Below are 17,015 nucleotides of genomic sequence, written 5' to 3' on the forward strand. Positions count from 1 at the left end.
GATCTTTAAAATGTTAGTTTAGTGCCAGAGCCTCTAATGGAGCAGAAAAGAAACACTAAGTAGGTAATTCCCAGGCAGTGTTGTAACGCACGGTGTGCACCTTTAAGCGCAAATCTAAGGGCCCTCAAGAAGTTTTTAAAAAACGGGTTTTTTGATTAAAGCATATGTTTCTTAATAGCATTCACATCATCATTGAAATGGGCGAAAGTCTGGATATGGTTTGTGAATGTAAGCAACCATATTATATTGTTGCAAGATATAGCATGTCAATTAGGTTTCCCTCTAAAGCACATCCATATAGCGATAAAAAAATTTGCCTTTAATTTACGAGGATATAACAGATATTGAAAATCTAATTGGCTTTCTTAATGAAGCAGTTTGAAAATATTTATCTTTCTGAACATGTTTTTTAAATGCATGTTCAATCCCCAGCTGTATATGCTACATGGAAATCCAGGGAATCTTAGATGAAGATCAAAGAAAAAATCTCAGGCAGCAGAATTTCTCTTCGTATGTTGTTGTATGTTATTTCTTTGGGTTTTACAGGAGCGAGTACTTAGGCTCTAAAACCAGACCCAGATTTAGTTAAGCAGAGGGGCCCCAAAACACTACTTTCAATAAGGGCCCCACACTGCTCCGTTACGCCCCTATTCCAAGGAGTGTTGCCAAAGGGGGTAGTGGTAGGAGGCTGCGGTACCCCCAAACACTTTGTCCGTCGGCACATTAAGGCTTTTTTCCGGGTAAAAGAAGCATATTTTGTACTCTTCCTGTAACCTTTTTGATTAAATTGATTTGAAAAAGTGATTTTTCAGTTAGCAAAAACCTCAGGACTACAACAAACACACGCATTCATTACAGTTTACGTTCCACAAAAAACATTATTGCTCACGCAAGAAAATTGTTTTTTTTATAAATATTAAAGAAACTTTATTTTCTGCGGAATTTTTATGTCAGTTCAGAAAACTGGTTGCTAGGAGTCGTCCCGAAGTTTCAGCTTGAACTTTAAAGCAACTAAGCGAAGTCTTTTCCCGTTAATCACAGTTGATACATTTATGGCTCCTTCATACCAACCCTAAAATGATATAATAATGATAATGTTACGACGCACAAAGAATGCGCATTCCAATGGCTAAATTGTTGTTGATCACTGTGGTAATGGTTTACAAAGAATGGCTATGGTGAGTACTGACGAGACATGTATGGTCTGCGAATAAGAAAGGATGTAGCAATACTGTCTGAGGCGGCACCATGGTTGCCGCCAAAAGAAAAGAAAACTTTCGAATTTAGATGCTTCAAGTTTGCTGGAAAGGCACTTTGTGGAGAAATTTTTAATAACACAAACCTTCTCTTAAATGAATATTATCAGGCTGAAAGCTTTTTGATGATTTTGATCGATTTTCTTCTGTCGTTGTAAAATATTTTTGCTTATGCAACATAATTTTCTTCAGATTGTTTTTCCTTCCTAGCTTTTCTTATCTTTTTAGTAATTCTTAGTCCGTAGGAAAATTCTTCTTCTCGGCTTTTCTTAGCTTTTCTTATCTTTTTATTAATTCAAGTTTTTCCTTCCTAGCTTTTCTTATCTTTTTAGTAATTCTTAGTCCGTAGGAAAATTCTTCTTCTCAGCTAGACGCTCCTTCGCTTCTCCGCTTGGATATTTATCGACGCGCCCGAAATTTTGTGGCTCTGGCAGCCAGGGCAAGATTCATTTAAACAAGTGCCAATAAAGTAATGTGTCATTACATACCGGTATCAGACCAGTTTCCATCATTTTTATCTCCAGGGGTATATTGTTGGGTTCTAAAAGCAAAAATATTTCAATAAGCTGATACAAACAAAGCATAAATTCAATAAAATGAAAACTAGAAGGCTTCTGTTTGCTGTTCATATTGCAACTTTAAATCTAGGTTAAAAATAGGTCAAGCCAACTTTGGTCTGGAGAATGTCTGAATCTAGATTGACCCCGAAAGCAAGCAAGCAAGGAAATAATAATCCCAGAACGTAAGCACTCAAGGGGAACTCATAGAGTAATAAATTCAATTTCAAGTATGGAATCGATTAAACGTTACAAAAGTGTGCCTAGAAATAGTAAGAAATTTAAAATTTTGCAAGAAGATGAATGCAGAAAATATCTTTTTGTGTATTTTAAGCTAATCTAATTTTGCACTAGGATCTCCAAATTTTTCAGCTACAGGCTCCACTTGTCAATACTAAAAGTAACCTTTTCCCACGTCTTAATTCTGTCTTTCCCCCTAATTTGTTTCGTAGCACTACACCTCTGGGTAGGAACATGATACTGCAGTAGCTCCTCAATTACCTATGATGAATACTTTGTCTGTTTTTTTAGAATTTTACTTGAAAAGCAAGGGTGGACAATCAATTTCTGCAGAGGCTCCCATGAGAAACCCAAATTTTTTCGGAAGGAAGAATCATCTCAAATGAAAAAGAAACAAAGTACATTAAATTTGAGCTGCAAATAGTTATCAGAAGATATTGATATGAGGTAAGGCAGTGTAGCTCAAGTGGGAAAATCAAAGCAGTAGCGACAAAATTGTAGAGCATGAATATCGTAACATAATGAAGGGCGCCGGAGCCACGGAGGCAGCGGAGACAGCTGCCCTTGTTGCCCTAGTGGTGGGGGGGAGGCAGCAGGGGGTAGCAGGGGGCAGCAGGGGGCAGCCAAATTTCCCTTTTCAAGAAACTGATTTCCGAGCAATACTAATTCTTATAAGTATTTTCAATGCTAGTAAAATCTAGGTTTCAAGCATCTGTTGATGCCTATATGCAAGACAAAAGTCAATATTTCCCATTTTGATGGGAACTGAAAATCGATTTGCAGAGCAATTTGTCCACAAAAAATATTTTCGTTGATAAGTTCCCTTTAACTTTCATGATCATGCTGAAAATATTTCAGATTGCTACCAACGTAGGCTTGCACATGTTCGATGCATCAGTCAAGGCATCAATGATGTCTTAAATTCAGGCCAAGGCGTAGGAACTGGAAGACACAGTGGGCACGTACCCCTCTTTTTGCCAAAATTCAGTTTGCCTGCCCCATTGCAGCTCAAAGAGCTGCTCTTTTTGCCAGCTGCATAACCAAAAGTGCCCTTGAACCTCTTAGGTGTTATTTGACATTAGCAACGAGATGACCTTTTGGGGCGATGATCTTTTCGTTCTACTATTAGAAACACCAAAAAACAAGCTCACAACAAGGGTTGCCGAAAGGTGGTGGCAATGGCAAATTGGCCATGGGCCTTGAGGTTTAGGGCGTTCTCGATTTTTCCAGTTTGTGAAAGCAATTAGTAAGACATAATAAAATTGTGCAACTTTTTAAACGATTGCAAGAGGGTAACTGCAAAATATATTCTGAAATGAATTTCAAGGAAATCTAAAGGGCATAGTTGCAAACATGTTCATGTTCGCTTCGCTCGCAAAGAGCTTCCTCTATTGGTTGTGCCACGAGGCCTTCGAATACCTCTCGGCGGCACTACACACAACTAAGCCAGAAAATGATATCTGTATCATTGTAGCCAGGCTTAATGTAACAGCCTTTTTAACAATAATAGAATGATATGACTCCTTCTGATCTCAGGATCTTTATCAAACAGATCGAGCCAAATATGGAACTCAGTTCCAAACGAAATTAGCACTCCCCAACTTAGTGAATTTCAGAATTCTCATCGTTCAATACTTGTGATCTTTACAAGAAATACGTATGCAACATCAGTTATAATTGATTTAAATTATATTTAGCGTTGGTAATTTATGTTAGTTGGCTTTATTTAGCTTGAATATAGCTGCAGATTCTACTAACTTTAATTAAAGAAAGAAAAAAACAGTAAGTTTAGAGGAGTCCAAACAGTAAGTTATATCCAAAAGTAATATCAAGCCATCTAGATGGTCATCAGAATAAAATTTTGTTTAAATGTAAAGTAGAATTGGGTCCAGCCTCCCTTGCTGGTTGATGTTGGGGTAGAAGGAATTTTGAGAATAAAGTTTGACTGAAGTCTTCTTGATTCAAATTATTTTTATGGGTGTTGCTTTCATTTCCAAGGGTCTTTAGGGCGTAGCAATGCAAAACTTTTCTAGGGGCTATGCCCCCAGAACACCGACCCTGTCTCCCTTGACAGGGCCTTCACTTACAACCAGGTTTCGTCACTGGCTAAACGACGATTCCCGATTTGTTTCATCAGCAAACTTTGACACTCCAAGGTGCCCTTTCTGTCCCTCCTGCCCCGCCGCATCACGAAGCTTCCGGCGCCTTGGACTTGATTTTTCAGATTACTTAATGGATAGAGAGAGACTTGTTGCAAGTCCAACGGCGCCTCGGAACATAATTTATGTATTACTTTTCATTCATGTCATGTACTGATTGAACTCACACTACGGTGGGCCGGACTGGAGCACCCAAAGGACTAGATATTGCCCACGGAATGGTAAGATGCCCAGAGAATCAGCTTATAAAAGTCCAGCCATAAAAAAATGAGAAATCTGAAATCCGGAACAACCTTAACCCCAACAAAATGCTGGAAAATCCTTGTTTCAAAGAAAAAATGGACATGACTTTTCTATGATCAACTCCCGTTTTGTGGATCGATTGGCATAGACATTAGAAAAAGAAGACCATTCTGCGACTGATTTAGTGCTTTGTTTCATGTTATGTTGGGTTTATTTTCTGAAAAGTGGCAACTTGTCATATACGGTTTTCAAAAAGCCTTTATAAACTTTGCCTCAGTACTTCAATGCAAAAAGTTGAGCTACGGGGAATTATTCTGAGCTTGAAAAGCGCGTCTTTGTCAAAATTTACTTGAAATTGTTATAGGAGATGAATAATTGACACCAGCTAACCACTTGAAAAGGCAAGATAACTGTGATGTTGCAAACAAAATCTTATCTTAATATCTTATTGTTCTTCTTACCTTCCTTTGGGATCAACCTCTTTCCATTCAAAGTAACAATACCATTTCATATTTCTAATATGACATACCTGAAAGCTTACTCCTCTTTATCCAACTTGATAAGTTTGTTTTATGTTTAACCTTGATACTAACATTTGCATCTTTTAGAATTACTAATTTTTTTTATTTCTATGCTATTTGTCAAGCTTCACTTACTTGCTTTGAGATGGGGGCATTTCACCCAATGATACAAACATGTGTCTTCATATTCATCAAAATATTTGATGGGCCTTTTTTCGAAGAAAACTGTTCCATTCAGAAAAAGAGAAACAATGTCCACAGCTAAAAATAAAAAAGAATCATCAATTAAGATATTCAAGGATTTTGTCCATATCAAGTAATGGAATTATATTTTTAAAAAGATTCAAAATATCTTGGAAGCTAAAAAAATTGCATAGAACACATTAAACATAATGATGGATTACGCAATATCAATTTGTCTTTAATCATAGAAGAGGTGAGCTCGTTGTGAGTAGAAATATAGAAAAGAGAAGCTGTGGGGCTTTTTAGCGATTTCGCTGAACACACTATCATTGTCCAGCTATACAGTATGCAATCATAATATTGAAAGTGTTAGGGACAAATCCTAAAATCTTATCAGGACAAGTATGGAAGATATTGATTAGGGGCATTAAAACACTTGCTCAAAAGGGATAGGGGAACAAAAAGCATCTGATTCATTAAGATCATTATGCTTCATTATCAAAAGTTCTTTATTTCAAGTAGCCCATAATTTAGCACCTTCTCCGTAAGAATTCTCGTCTTTGTTCTTTTCAAATCCTATATTGCTGCAAATCTTGCATATCGTTTCGTACAACCCATTTTAGTATGTTTAAAAGGCATTTTGACTTACGCCTTCATGATAATAATGAGTGGATGGGGGCTGGAAATATTTTTTGTAACATTGGAAGGGGGGGGGAGGTTATAATGAAATTTTAATTTCAGCAGATGATCCAAATTAAACAACGTATTAAGAGGTTACCCGTCCCCTCTTTGGCATGAATGGGTAACAGGACCTGATGCAACAAAAATGAAAAATAGGGGAACTTACAAACTTAATCATAGTTTTAAAAAACGACAATGAAATGGCAGCGAATTTCATAGACCTAGAAAGCATTTTATAAGATAGAGGGGATACATGTAGGCTCGGGGGAGGGGGGTGTTAACCTAATAGGTTTCGTGGTACGGAGGCACATCATTATTTAGGGGGTAACTTTTTTTAAAACGGGTACAATTATCGTTACCATTTTGGGGAAATGAGGCAAAATTATTAAGAGGGAAATTTAGCATTAATAAAATGAGTGTCCACTTAAGAAAGTATAAAATGTCTGTAATACTGAGAGTTTGAAGCAAAGGACAAACAACATTTTGATTGATTTTGTTGTGTTTTGAAATATTATTTACCTTGGTATAGTTTCCATCATGTTTGCGGAATTACGGGCCACATTTTTCAGACATATGCGGAATTATGTGTCCAAATATTGAACCAAAATGGCTAGTCCCTGTCAAAAACTAGGCTTATTCACCTCATAATATGAACTTTACCTCTGTTTCTGAAGGCTAGATTGGCAAGGGTAATTCAATGACGGCTTTGCAGTAACATAAGGTTCAAATTTTACAACGGGAAAACGGCTGCCACAGACTTTGATGGTCATATTTTTAGAAGATTCAATTCAATGTTATGATTAAAACAGTGATTCTTACATATATTACTCAATAAAGAAGATTGGTTCGAGAAAATGGTATTTTACCTACTTGGGGTGATCACTGCTTGTATCCGCAACGTTGTATTCATTGAGTAAGGTGGGAATGTATCCAAATGCAGTTTGAAATGTAGGTACAACGGGCCTGTATAACCAACAAAAAATGTTTTTTATTCAGATCACATTGACCATGAGATTATTCAAGAAAATGTTTATTCCAGGCTCTGAAGAGAAGGAATTTATGCAAAACAAACAAAAGAGTAAGATGAGCTTCTTAATAAGCCCAATCAAAAATGAGATTATTTCAATTTTGCCTTTTCATTTCAAATTCTTACACAGGGTATCTCTACCTCTTCGGTTAACTGCTTTATTTATGATTCTCGTAAAATTGTGAACTTCAGTTAAACAGTACATGCAACACAAGCTCATCCTTACTCTAGCTACAACATCCTATTGAAAACTAAGCGCTTCAGTCAAGCCCTTATTTTTATCATGCAATTTATGTTTCAGACATGATATATTGCAGCAACGTTTGATGGAAATTCGCACCAATGTAATTATTCCACACGTGCGTATTGTTATTTGCTCAATACCAGTAATATTTTACAACAGACTGATGCAACCTTTTTGACACGCTCGGACGTGGAGACATCCTGTTTCAAAGAAAAAGAAGTCCATTGATCATAAGCCTATAAATAAACTTTCAACCTGGTTGGCCCAGGTGAACCCAAACAGTGTGGCCCAAAAATCCAAATATGGCATTTAACTTATGCTAATTTATGCAAGATATGGTGGTCTGTGGAAATAATGAATATATCAGCAAAGTTCAGAACAAAGGGGCTCTTCATTGTGAAAACTTACGGTATGGCCTCCTTTACATAAGCTGCCCTTACTCTTGATATTTTTTTTTGGCAAACGGTGAATACCTTATGCGTTTGCCACATTTGGGCATTTTCCCAAACTAGAGGCCAGATCCAATTTTCAATCACATGCTTTTACTGTACCTACCATGTTTGTATGTACTTAAAAAAACATTTTGTAGTTAAGAAGTTTTCGCTGCAATCTGTTGGCAAAAATTTTTAAATCTTAAATTTATTCCTTTAAAAGACAGGAGAAAAACCTCTAATCAGCGCATTTTCCATAGAAGTTTTTCTATACACATTTTAGCTTCATGCAGATTTTTATGATAATTTTCTTTTTACCAAAAGCTTGATTTGCTTTTGCTTTTGCCCTATATTTTTAAGCACATGACATGTGTGTGAAAGACTTACTGAAACAGGGGTCCTGTAAATTGAAGTTTTTTCATATTATTTTAACCTTACGTTGCCATTAATTTTCTTTGGCCCAATCAAAGCCGAGCACCGTTCAGAAAATTTTCTGGACCAGCCCTTGTCTAGCTAGATCACACCTCGTTTGTTGTTTTTATGCTTTATTTCTTATCTTCTGTAATTTTTCCTAGGTTTTAGTTTCTAACATGAAATAAGAAGAAATTTTCTAGCATACAAAATTAATTTCAAAGATTTTAGCTTTTTCGGGGGCTCATGAGAAAGGAATGACGTTGGTAACAAAAAGTTCCTTCATTTTAACGACAGTTTTGCATCATCACCATAAAGCTTATCATCACCCTTTTAAGGGCAAGGAGGTTTTTTCGAAAGCAAAATCAAAAGAAAATTTCCGCGCCACCAAAAATCGAGCAACATTTGTACATTGGGGCTCTGCCTGTACGCATCCTCCCTATGTATCAGCATTGAATCTATTATTGTTGAATCTTCCTGCCAGAAACTTTCGCCATTGCATGCAGCCATTTTACCATAGACTTCACCATTGCTTATGACGTCATGTATGTTAGCTTTCTATAATCTAGCAGATAGCCACGGACGGACTTACTGGAGGTTGTGTGGGTACGAATCCCCCAAACATTCATTAGCCTAAATCCTTGCTTAGATAATTCACCCCTGCGTATTTCTAGAAAAGGTTTCTGTGCCAGTGATTTTTAATGACTTGGATTCCACTAATTGCATTGTGTTGTTTACAGATTATTTTATTTTTATGTTAAAAAATTTATTCGGCAAAAAGATAATTCCGTCATTATCTAGGAACCCGAAGTGGCCCCAATCCTTGCCCCTAAAATCGTACACTTCACTTCGAGTATGAAAGGAAATGTATTTCTTGGAATAATTCAAATCCAACAACGTTAATTTGAAATTACTATAGGTTTAGGGAGGGGGGGGGCTCTCTTCGATTAGTTTACCTATTGAGAAAGGTCTTATCGATCGAGGGGCAAATCATTCCAAGAAAACCTCGTACACTTTTTGTGAAAACTTATTGTTTTATCTGAAAATCCCTAGAAATCCTTTAGTTTTAGGGAAAATCTCGTACGCTATTTGCAAGAGTGAATTGCCCCTCGTATTGTATTATTCTTTGTAATATTATATTATTTCCTTGAAGTTAGTTACTTAATTGTTTTCTTTATTCGTAAAATTGCATGTAGTGGAAATTGAAAGATATGAAACTGAAACTAAAATTTAAACCACCTATTGAATTGATTGTGTTATTTACAGATAAACTTCACCTTCCCTTTGTCGCCCGTCAACCTTTGTCGTTTTGTGAGAGGAAATCGACACGCAAGGATAGCTATGCATTAATTCTATTGACATTTTTCCAGCTATTGAATTACCTTCACAGGCAGATAACTTTCACTTTCCCTTGATCTTCGTTTCTCTACCAGTGGAAGGCTTCACGGCTTTTTGCACTTGCTTTCAATTTATAAATGTGAATATTGAAGCAAAATAATGGTTTACAAACAGGGACGGTGGAACTGGGGGTGAACCTTGGGTACATGTCGCCAACCTTTGGAAACATGCCGCTTATCCCGGAAACGGACTTCTTTACAATTTTTAGTGAAGTACCCCTTTTTCTGATACACGGTGTCCCTTCTAACCTGTGTCCCTCAAGCACTGAAATTTTCCCAACGTCCCTGTTTGCAAAATAAGGATGAAATAACTTTTAAAGGGTCGAAGGACGATGTCGTCTGAGGATGTTGGGAAATATTTACCAGAAGTTTCCCTTAAAAGCGAACCAAGCTCTCATTGATAAATAATTCGTATTGATATTGAATTGAACAAGTTTACTTTCAGCGCAAACAATGAGAGAATTCAGTTAGGGTTAGAAAGAGTTAGAAAATGAAGTGCTTAACTCGAACTTACCAGGGAGGGATTTTAGCAACAATGATGGGGGTGCTAGACATCATAGCTAGGGGATTTTTGTGCCACACCCTTCATTTTAATGATGGAAACGCCCATCTTTAAAATTCGGATTTTAACTCCAAGGCAGGGATGAAAAGTTTGATAAGGGGGGTTCTATGAATTTTCAAACTTGATCTTATTGTGTAATCATGGCAATTTGAAAATGACAAGAACTGATGTTTTTTCCGATCATTGGTTCAGCAAGCAGTTGAGATCAGAACCTCGGTCTCGGATTGACAATTTTTTTCTTTTTTTAACAAAACAGAGCAGATGTTATCAGCTAATGAACCATGCTACTGAAGATGTTATGCAGTGCTGTCATTCAGAAAGTATTTATGATTTGCAGAGATAGAAAATAGATATAGAAATTTTGAAATAGAACAACATAAAGAACACCCAAGCCTGAAATTATCCAAAAAAATAAGAACATCGAGTCGCTTGATCTTATAGCAACCCATTGACTCAGACGATGAGCCCCGTTTCTAAATTCAACAACAAAAAGTCAACCATCTATATAAAACTGCAACTGAACGTACTCAGTAAGGAATCTTCTAAGAATTTTCTACCTATTAATGAAAAACTTTGTCTATATTTTCATGCATATAAAGCTTGCATTGCTTTTCTTTAGTCGTCATTGAGTGATATATGGTGAAGCAACGATTCTTCACAGCTTTCTTTGCATTAGATGATTCTTGGCTGTATCCAAGCACATATAATAAGGGGGCCCTACTTTTTTTCGAAAATTTTAAAAAGAGGGGCTGCGCTCCCCTAAACCCCCCCTCCCCACCACTACATCCATTTTTTACGTAAAATACAGTAGAACCTTGGCATTATTTTGTTACTACTGACTACCAATATTGATTTTTTACCGAATGGAAGCAAAATTTACCGAAGGACACAGAAATATTGGTGGGTGTCACACCCCAACAACCTCCGCTAAATCTGTCCCTTGAACTTACCTATAAGTTTCAAGTATTCACCATCTTTATCAAACACTGTGAATCCTGGGTACGTTTTGGTATTTCCCGCTGCTTGTACCACTGCAGTTGTGCCTAATGCAACTATTGCCAGAAAAACAAACATTCTGAGAATCGACGTCAGGCTCCTACAAAGAGGTGGACTCTTATCTTCAATTTCGACATCCAGTCTCTAAGACAGTTGAAACTTTTCATCACTTTTATACAGACACAATGGTCACGTGATATTATCCGCAAGAAGATTTTCGCTTTCACAACAACAAACAATACTGTATTTGCCTAAATCTATAATCTAAACGAAACTGAATCTGAAATATATTATGACTGAAGGCAAACCCGAGGTAACATTTTCAAGCTTTCTTTCATCAGTATGTCCCATAGTTCTATATATTTACATGTCAAGGTGAACTAGAAACGTTTTACAAAGTTTTAGTCAGGCTATTTACCATAAAAAAAGAAGCAAAAGTGTGCTGCGAAAAATTTCGACAATCTGAAGAGCATTCAAAACAGCTCTAGATAATGAAATAAGCACACATCTCAGGGCACTTGCTTGGTAAGAAAGAGACTTTGCAGAAAATATTTGATCAGTCTTTTTTCTTTCGATTTGAGAGTTTTTCTTATAGTCCAGCAAAAATTGCACATCAGCACATAAACTCAGTATTTGTCAACATCCTTTGACAAAAGCAAAATCTCATCTGAGTATATTTACCCTTCGAAATCTTACCTTCAACAAGATGGTAATGAATGCTTCAATCTCGCATTGATAAAGCGATAAGGGCGTAGGCTCCCTTGTTTTGCTCGCAGCGTTTTAACGAGGTACAGCTTTTGCGAGACTGCTTGTCCTAAATATGCCAAATATAAATTAAATCTTATTCAGCTATTAGCTTTGTCGCAAGAGCTCTCGCTACACGGGTAGCTTTCTTTAAACTATTTAGCAGTACAAGTCTCTAAACTTCACTCACTAATTACGACAGCATATATATATACAAGGGATAAAAGGAGAGGACAGAAGTGGGCTACACAAACATACTCTGCAGAAAATTACTTAAAACAAAGTAGGTTACAAACAGTGGTGTAGTGCAATCAAAAAAACAAGGGGGGCTCTTGCATAAAATTTTGCGATAAAGAATAGCAAAAGTAAAAGTTTGCAAATTTTTGGCATTAACAAGTGGTGCTTAGCCCCCCAGAGCCCCCTAGCATTACACTCCTGGTTACAAAGTAACAGAATGCTGTATCGTGCTTCGTGCCGGTCGGTGTTGCATCATGATGCCGCTTGGTGTTTCATCAGTTTCTTCTAATTTTTTAACGTTAGGAATATCAACAAAAATGAGCCTGATTCCTCCGAACAAATTTCCTTATATCAATGAACCACTCCACGTTTATTTTCTAGGAAGGGCACATTCAAAATGAAATTTGAATAAATCTTATTTGCGCACTAGTATTGAAAATAATTGATTTACAATAAAATTTCGTCCGCGTTTTACATAATAAATCAGAATGGCTACACATATAAGTATTATATCACGCTTTCTTCTAACACTCTCCAAACATTCATGTTAAAATTCTGCAAATACAGAGCTAAATTCAAAATTTGATTATGTTGCACAACAGTGCACTAGAAAAAGCAAATAAAAGCTGAGATTTCGTTTATATACGTCGATTGCGCAAAAAATTTAAAAATATCTAAAATTGTTTCACCAATCAATTAGATTGTCTTGTTTTAAGATTTCATACCGCTACGGCTAAATTTCATACATCGGAGAAATTGAATAATCTAAAACACATTTTTAAGCTTTAGATTTAAGATAAATTTAGGCGTCGAACTGTAAAGAAAGAATCAACAAGTAATTAGACGAAGCAAATGATTTGCAAGTTTACAAGTCTGTGATAGAAGATTTTTTTTCGTTCTAAGTCTTTTATGGTTTTAAACAAACCAAAATGAAAATTGTTCTCTGATAATCTCACGTAAGTCTTCGGCATTGACATTTCAATGTAAAAAGTCAGATGGCTTTTATTTCAAAATTCTTCACGTATCACATAGAACTACTCAGAGAGTCATTTGAAACTTGATTACTGTAAATGTAAAAGTTGAAGAAGTTCGTGTTTTTGAGTCCCATTGCAGGCATCGGTTGTTCTGCTAACATGACTTAGAAGTCGCTTTATATGGCTTTTTCAGCACTCGATAGCAGAAACAGGAATCGAATCGAACCTAAATTTGCATTGAGCGAACGACGTTGGTTACAGATGATAATAGCCTGTCATATCCCCTTATTAATGCATCAAAATATCAAAGTTTTGATGTCTCCTGCTCCATTGCAGCGTTCCAATGCGAGTGCTTCAGCTTATACTTACTGCTCAAAAAGCTCTCCTTCGATGCCTGTCTTCTTGCGTTTTCTAGGTTGTAGAAGCTAGAGTGTTGCCCGGTAAAACTGTACAAGAACTGAGGTGTTGTTATTTGCTTTCTCTTGAAATAAAAGTAAAGGACAGAGTCAAGGGTAGGGTTCATGTAGAACATCCAACGAACCCATTCGTACAAATAGTCGGTGGAACTTACTCTCTTAAGGACGTTGATATGGAAGAGAGCGGCGGGCAACGTGCACAAAATGAAGGCAAAAGTAACAGATATTGAATGAAGAAATGCAGCTCGTACTGTTGATTTCCTTGTGTGGCTCCGGCTTGACAATGCTCTGGCCATTCTGTTTTGCCTCTTGATAATATAGCAAGTTATAGTGTATGTAACGAGTAGAGACGCCTCTGAAATAACGCAGAAATAGCCGATAATATCTGCCTTCGTGATTGCAAAAACATTAACAGCACTTAACCCGAAAGAAAGGGCCCAAATTACGACCAAGCAGCCGTTGCAAAAACTGATCGTGAAATGCAGGCGAAATTTTAGAGGCGAAACGGCAGCAAAGGTGCGCTGCGTTGCGATAAACACTAAGTGAAATATCGATGAAAGAATCCCAAATTGCAAGCCAATTTGAGATACAAAATCTAAACTAGGTTTGTGTGATGCCAAATAGTTGTCCTTCAAATGCCAATAAACAATATGAGAGACAGTAAAGATTGAACTCAAAAAATCTGCAGTTGATAGGCTAAGGATAGTGAGCTCAAAAGCCGATTTCTTTCCTTTAGTCTGTAGTGTTTTTACGATTTGAGACGCATTCAAGATGATTCCAGTTAATGCGATAAGCTCAGATAAAAAGTAACTTGCTTGGTAAAATGCATTCATTGCCAAAACCGTTTAGCTGAAACTCCAGATAGATAATGTTTTCGAGTTCCCAGTATTCAAAGCATTTCTACGGAAAAGTGTAATTCCATAACAATTTGAAAATCACTAATCTGGCGACAGTCGGGCAGTCTTTAATGCTCGTCAGGATCTTGCTTCAAGTCAGGAATAAAAAGTAAAAGAAACAATTCAGAATCTTACGATCCAAACAATTGCAATTTATAGAGTCGATAACACGTCGCCAATCACTTCTTATTCGTCAAGCAGGGTCCTGGGTTTTTGACTCAACCACCGCCTTGCTTCTTCAAGTGTCTTTTTAAGAAACTATTTTCTTTATCTTCATGTTCCGACATCTGTTAATGTTGCTATCTTCATGACACAAGAACATCAGATTTATAAAGATCTCCGCGAAGTAACTATTCAAATTCCTTGTTAATAATTCATGCATGTGTAAGAATTGAGTGACTGAGAGAATAATTAATAAGAAAGATCTTTGGCTTTTTAAAGCTCGTGTTCAAATTGTGTCTGTATCTTAAGCTAATCTAAAAATAGCCTATTTCTCCAGATAATCACGAAGAGATACACGAGAATGTTCCAAATGAAATGTCTGTTTCCCTAACAGCCATTTTTAAACAAAAGTGACAGCTGCTTGGTTAACTAGAAAAATGGAGAAAATTTACAAAGGTGACAATAACTGGTATTCAGCAAATCATAAATGTTGATAAACTCAATGTCAACATGCAAATAGATTTATAATGACTTGATCGTTTCAGTATTTGAGATAGAAGGAGAATTGAATGAATATGTTGAACAAATTGAAGACTATTTCATTTAGAAAGGAAAGACCACGTTACAAATGCAATGGCACTATAAAGAGCTAGAAAAGAATGCAGCTTAATTAAATGCGTCTGGAGGAGACAACTTCAATTGCATTGACACATTATAAAAAAAGTAGACTAGACAGCTTGACGCTAACAGATCAGATAGAAGAGGAAAGGAGTAGAAGCATACAACGAATAGCGAACTGAGACAGGAATGTCATTTTAACTTTGGGGAAGGGAAAGAGAAATGGAGAGAGAGAGAGAGAGAGAGAGAGAGAGAGAGAGAGAGAGAGAGAGAGAGAGAGAGAGAGAGAGAGAGAGAGAGAGAGAGAGAGAGAGAGAGAGAGAGAGAGAGAGAGAGAGAGAGAGAGAGAGAGAGAGAGAGAGAGAGAGAGAGAGAGAGAGAGAGAGAGAGAGAGAGAGAGAGAGAGAGAGAGAGAGAGAGAGAGAGAGAGAGAGAGAGAGAGAGAGAGAGAGAGAGAGAGAGAGAGAGAGAGAGAGAGAGAGAGAGAGAGAGAGAGGAAGAAAGGGATAGAGGGAGAAAGGGATACAGGAATAGAGAGAGAGAGAGAGAGAGAGGGAGAGAGAGCGCAATTGAGTCGGAAATTTACGACTAAGAAAAAAGAGAAATTGACGTCACGTTCTTGAGAAATCCTAGACAATATTTGCAAACAGGTCTGCGCCCCAACACAGTAGAGCCACAGTAAAGCTACTAGACTTTTGGCATAAGTTACTTTGCAACTTACTGCACTGAAAAGATGTCCAAGGCTCACCTAGAAGCATTTTCGAGAACAAACATGCATGCAGCATTGGCTAGCTCTTTACAAAGTCTAGTTTTGAAAAGGTGGGCATTTGAAATGGTGGGCATTTAAGACCGGGTGGCGAGGTCTACTAGTTGGCAGGGTCTACTAGCTGGCGGGGTCTACTAGTTGGCAGGGTCTTCGCTGTATTATTTTCCGAAAGGTAATTCACTCTTGCAAATAGCGTACGAGATTTTCCCTAAAACAAAAGGATTTCCAGGGATTTTCAGATAAAACAATAGGATTTTCCTAAAAAGTGTACGAGATTTTCTTGGAGTGACTTGCCCCTCGCTATTTTCTGTCTATGAAATGACCACAACTCTCATATCAAACAGTTGAAAAGCAACAGTTCTAATGAAGGGAGAATTAGCTTGTAAATTTGTCGTTTGGGTTGTATGATAAATACTCATTTTTTAATGACAAGCTTTCCATGAGATAACTTGGAAATGTTTTGATTGGGACATGTCGCATTGGTAATAACGAGCATTAATAATTACGATTACATGCTACGTGATTTTCTTTTTGCTTTTCAGCTATTTTTGACAGGAGTGATAAGAGAATTGGCCCTGCACGGGACTTTTTTATCTAAGTGGTGTTGGCCTTGAAAAGAGAAGGCAGAAAATCTTTCATTCATCTCAAATTTCTTTCATCACAAATGTGTTTACACTAACAAAGACCATGTGACCCATCCTCAAAAAACGTAGCACGGCTTGTAAAATATAGTCAGAACGCACCGAATTTCCAGACCCGCCTGAAGACACCAGCCGAGCCCATTCGATTAAGTGCATTAGAGCAACCAGATTTCCAAAAGCAACAAATAACTGGCTCCAACAGAAGATACATACCTTTCTCAGGGGCAGAAAAATGTCGAAGAGATCAAAGGAACCAACTTGTCATAGGATACAAAATGTCTTATTTGAAAAGATTTATGAAGCCTCGATATTTAAACTGGGCGAAGGATAAAAGATTGTCTGTCGTTATCTTGTCACCTTGCAATAGTTTTATTTGCTGTAACATTGCAGTTTATTTAACCTAGATTCGAGTTGGTTGCAAGCCGGAAACTTAGACTTTATGTTTAGTAGAAGCATGTTGTACTGTTATTAAAGTTGTTGTGCTAGGTGTTATTAAAATGTCCCTGTCTTGTGCTGTTTAGGGCCTTTCCATTTTCCGCAAGGGTCACTCTTTCAATTTTGGTGACCGTCTCTTTTAAGTCCAAATTTTTCCACTTGTCTCATGTCCTTGCTTTGGCCATGACACATATTTTGCTGACTCTTGCGTACGAGGA

The 17,015-nt window shown here is 37.1% G+C and overlaps 1 protein-coding gene across 1 annotated transcript; it reads right to left on the bottom strand.

Annotated features, from left to right (window-relative positions):
* Window positions 1–42: 42 nt before the first annotated feature.
* LOC135683944 (uncharacterized) lies at window positions 43–11,188 on the bottom strand. Its single transcript, XM_065199353.2, has 5 exons — window positions 10,863–11,188; window positions 6,711–6,803; window positions 5,112–5,237; window positions 1,745–1,797; window positions 43–1,072 (listed from the first exon to the last, which is right to left on the bottom strand). Exons 1-5 carry the CDS (start codon window positions 10,984–10,986, stop codon window positions 971–973), a joined length of 498 nt encoding a protein of 165 aa, XP_065055425.2. The 5' UTR covers window positions 10,987–11,188; the 3' UTR covers window positions 43–970.
* Between the last annotated feature and the right edge of the window lie 5,827 nt (window positions 11,189–17,015).

Source organism: Rhopilema esculentum, chromosome 7 (assembly GCF_057945365.1).
Source record: "Rhopilema esculentum isolate cy_ngs chromosome 7, ASM5794536v1, whole genome shotgun sequence".
Lineage (NCBI taxonomy): Eukaryota > Metazoa > Cnidaria > Scyphozoa > Rhizostomeae > Rhizostomatidae > Rhopilema > Rhopilema esculentum.

Bases quoted from the DNA above. Each gene is read 5' to 3' on its own strand.
- LOC135683944 (XM_065199353.2), bottom strand. From the start codon at position 10,986: ATGTTTGTTTTTCTGGCAATAGTTGCATTAGGCACAACTGCAGTGGTA. The intron at 6,804-10,862 runs GTAAGTTCAAGG...TTGGTTATACAG, and splicing joins TGAATACTTGAAACTTATAG to GCCCGTTGTACCTACATTTC. The intron at 1,798-5,111 runs GTAAGTGAAGCT...TTTTGCTTTTAG, and splicing joins ATGCCCCCATCTCAAAGCAA to AACCCAACAATATACCCCTG.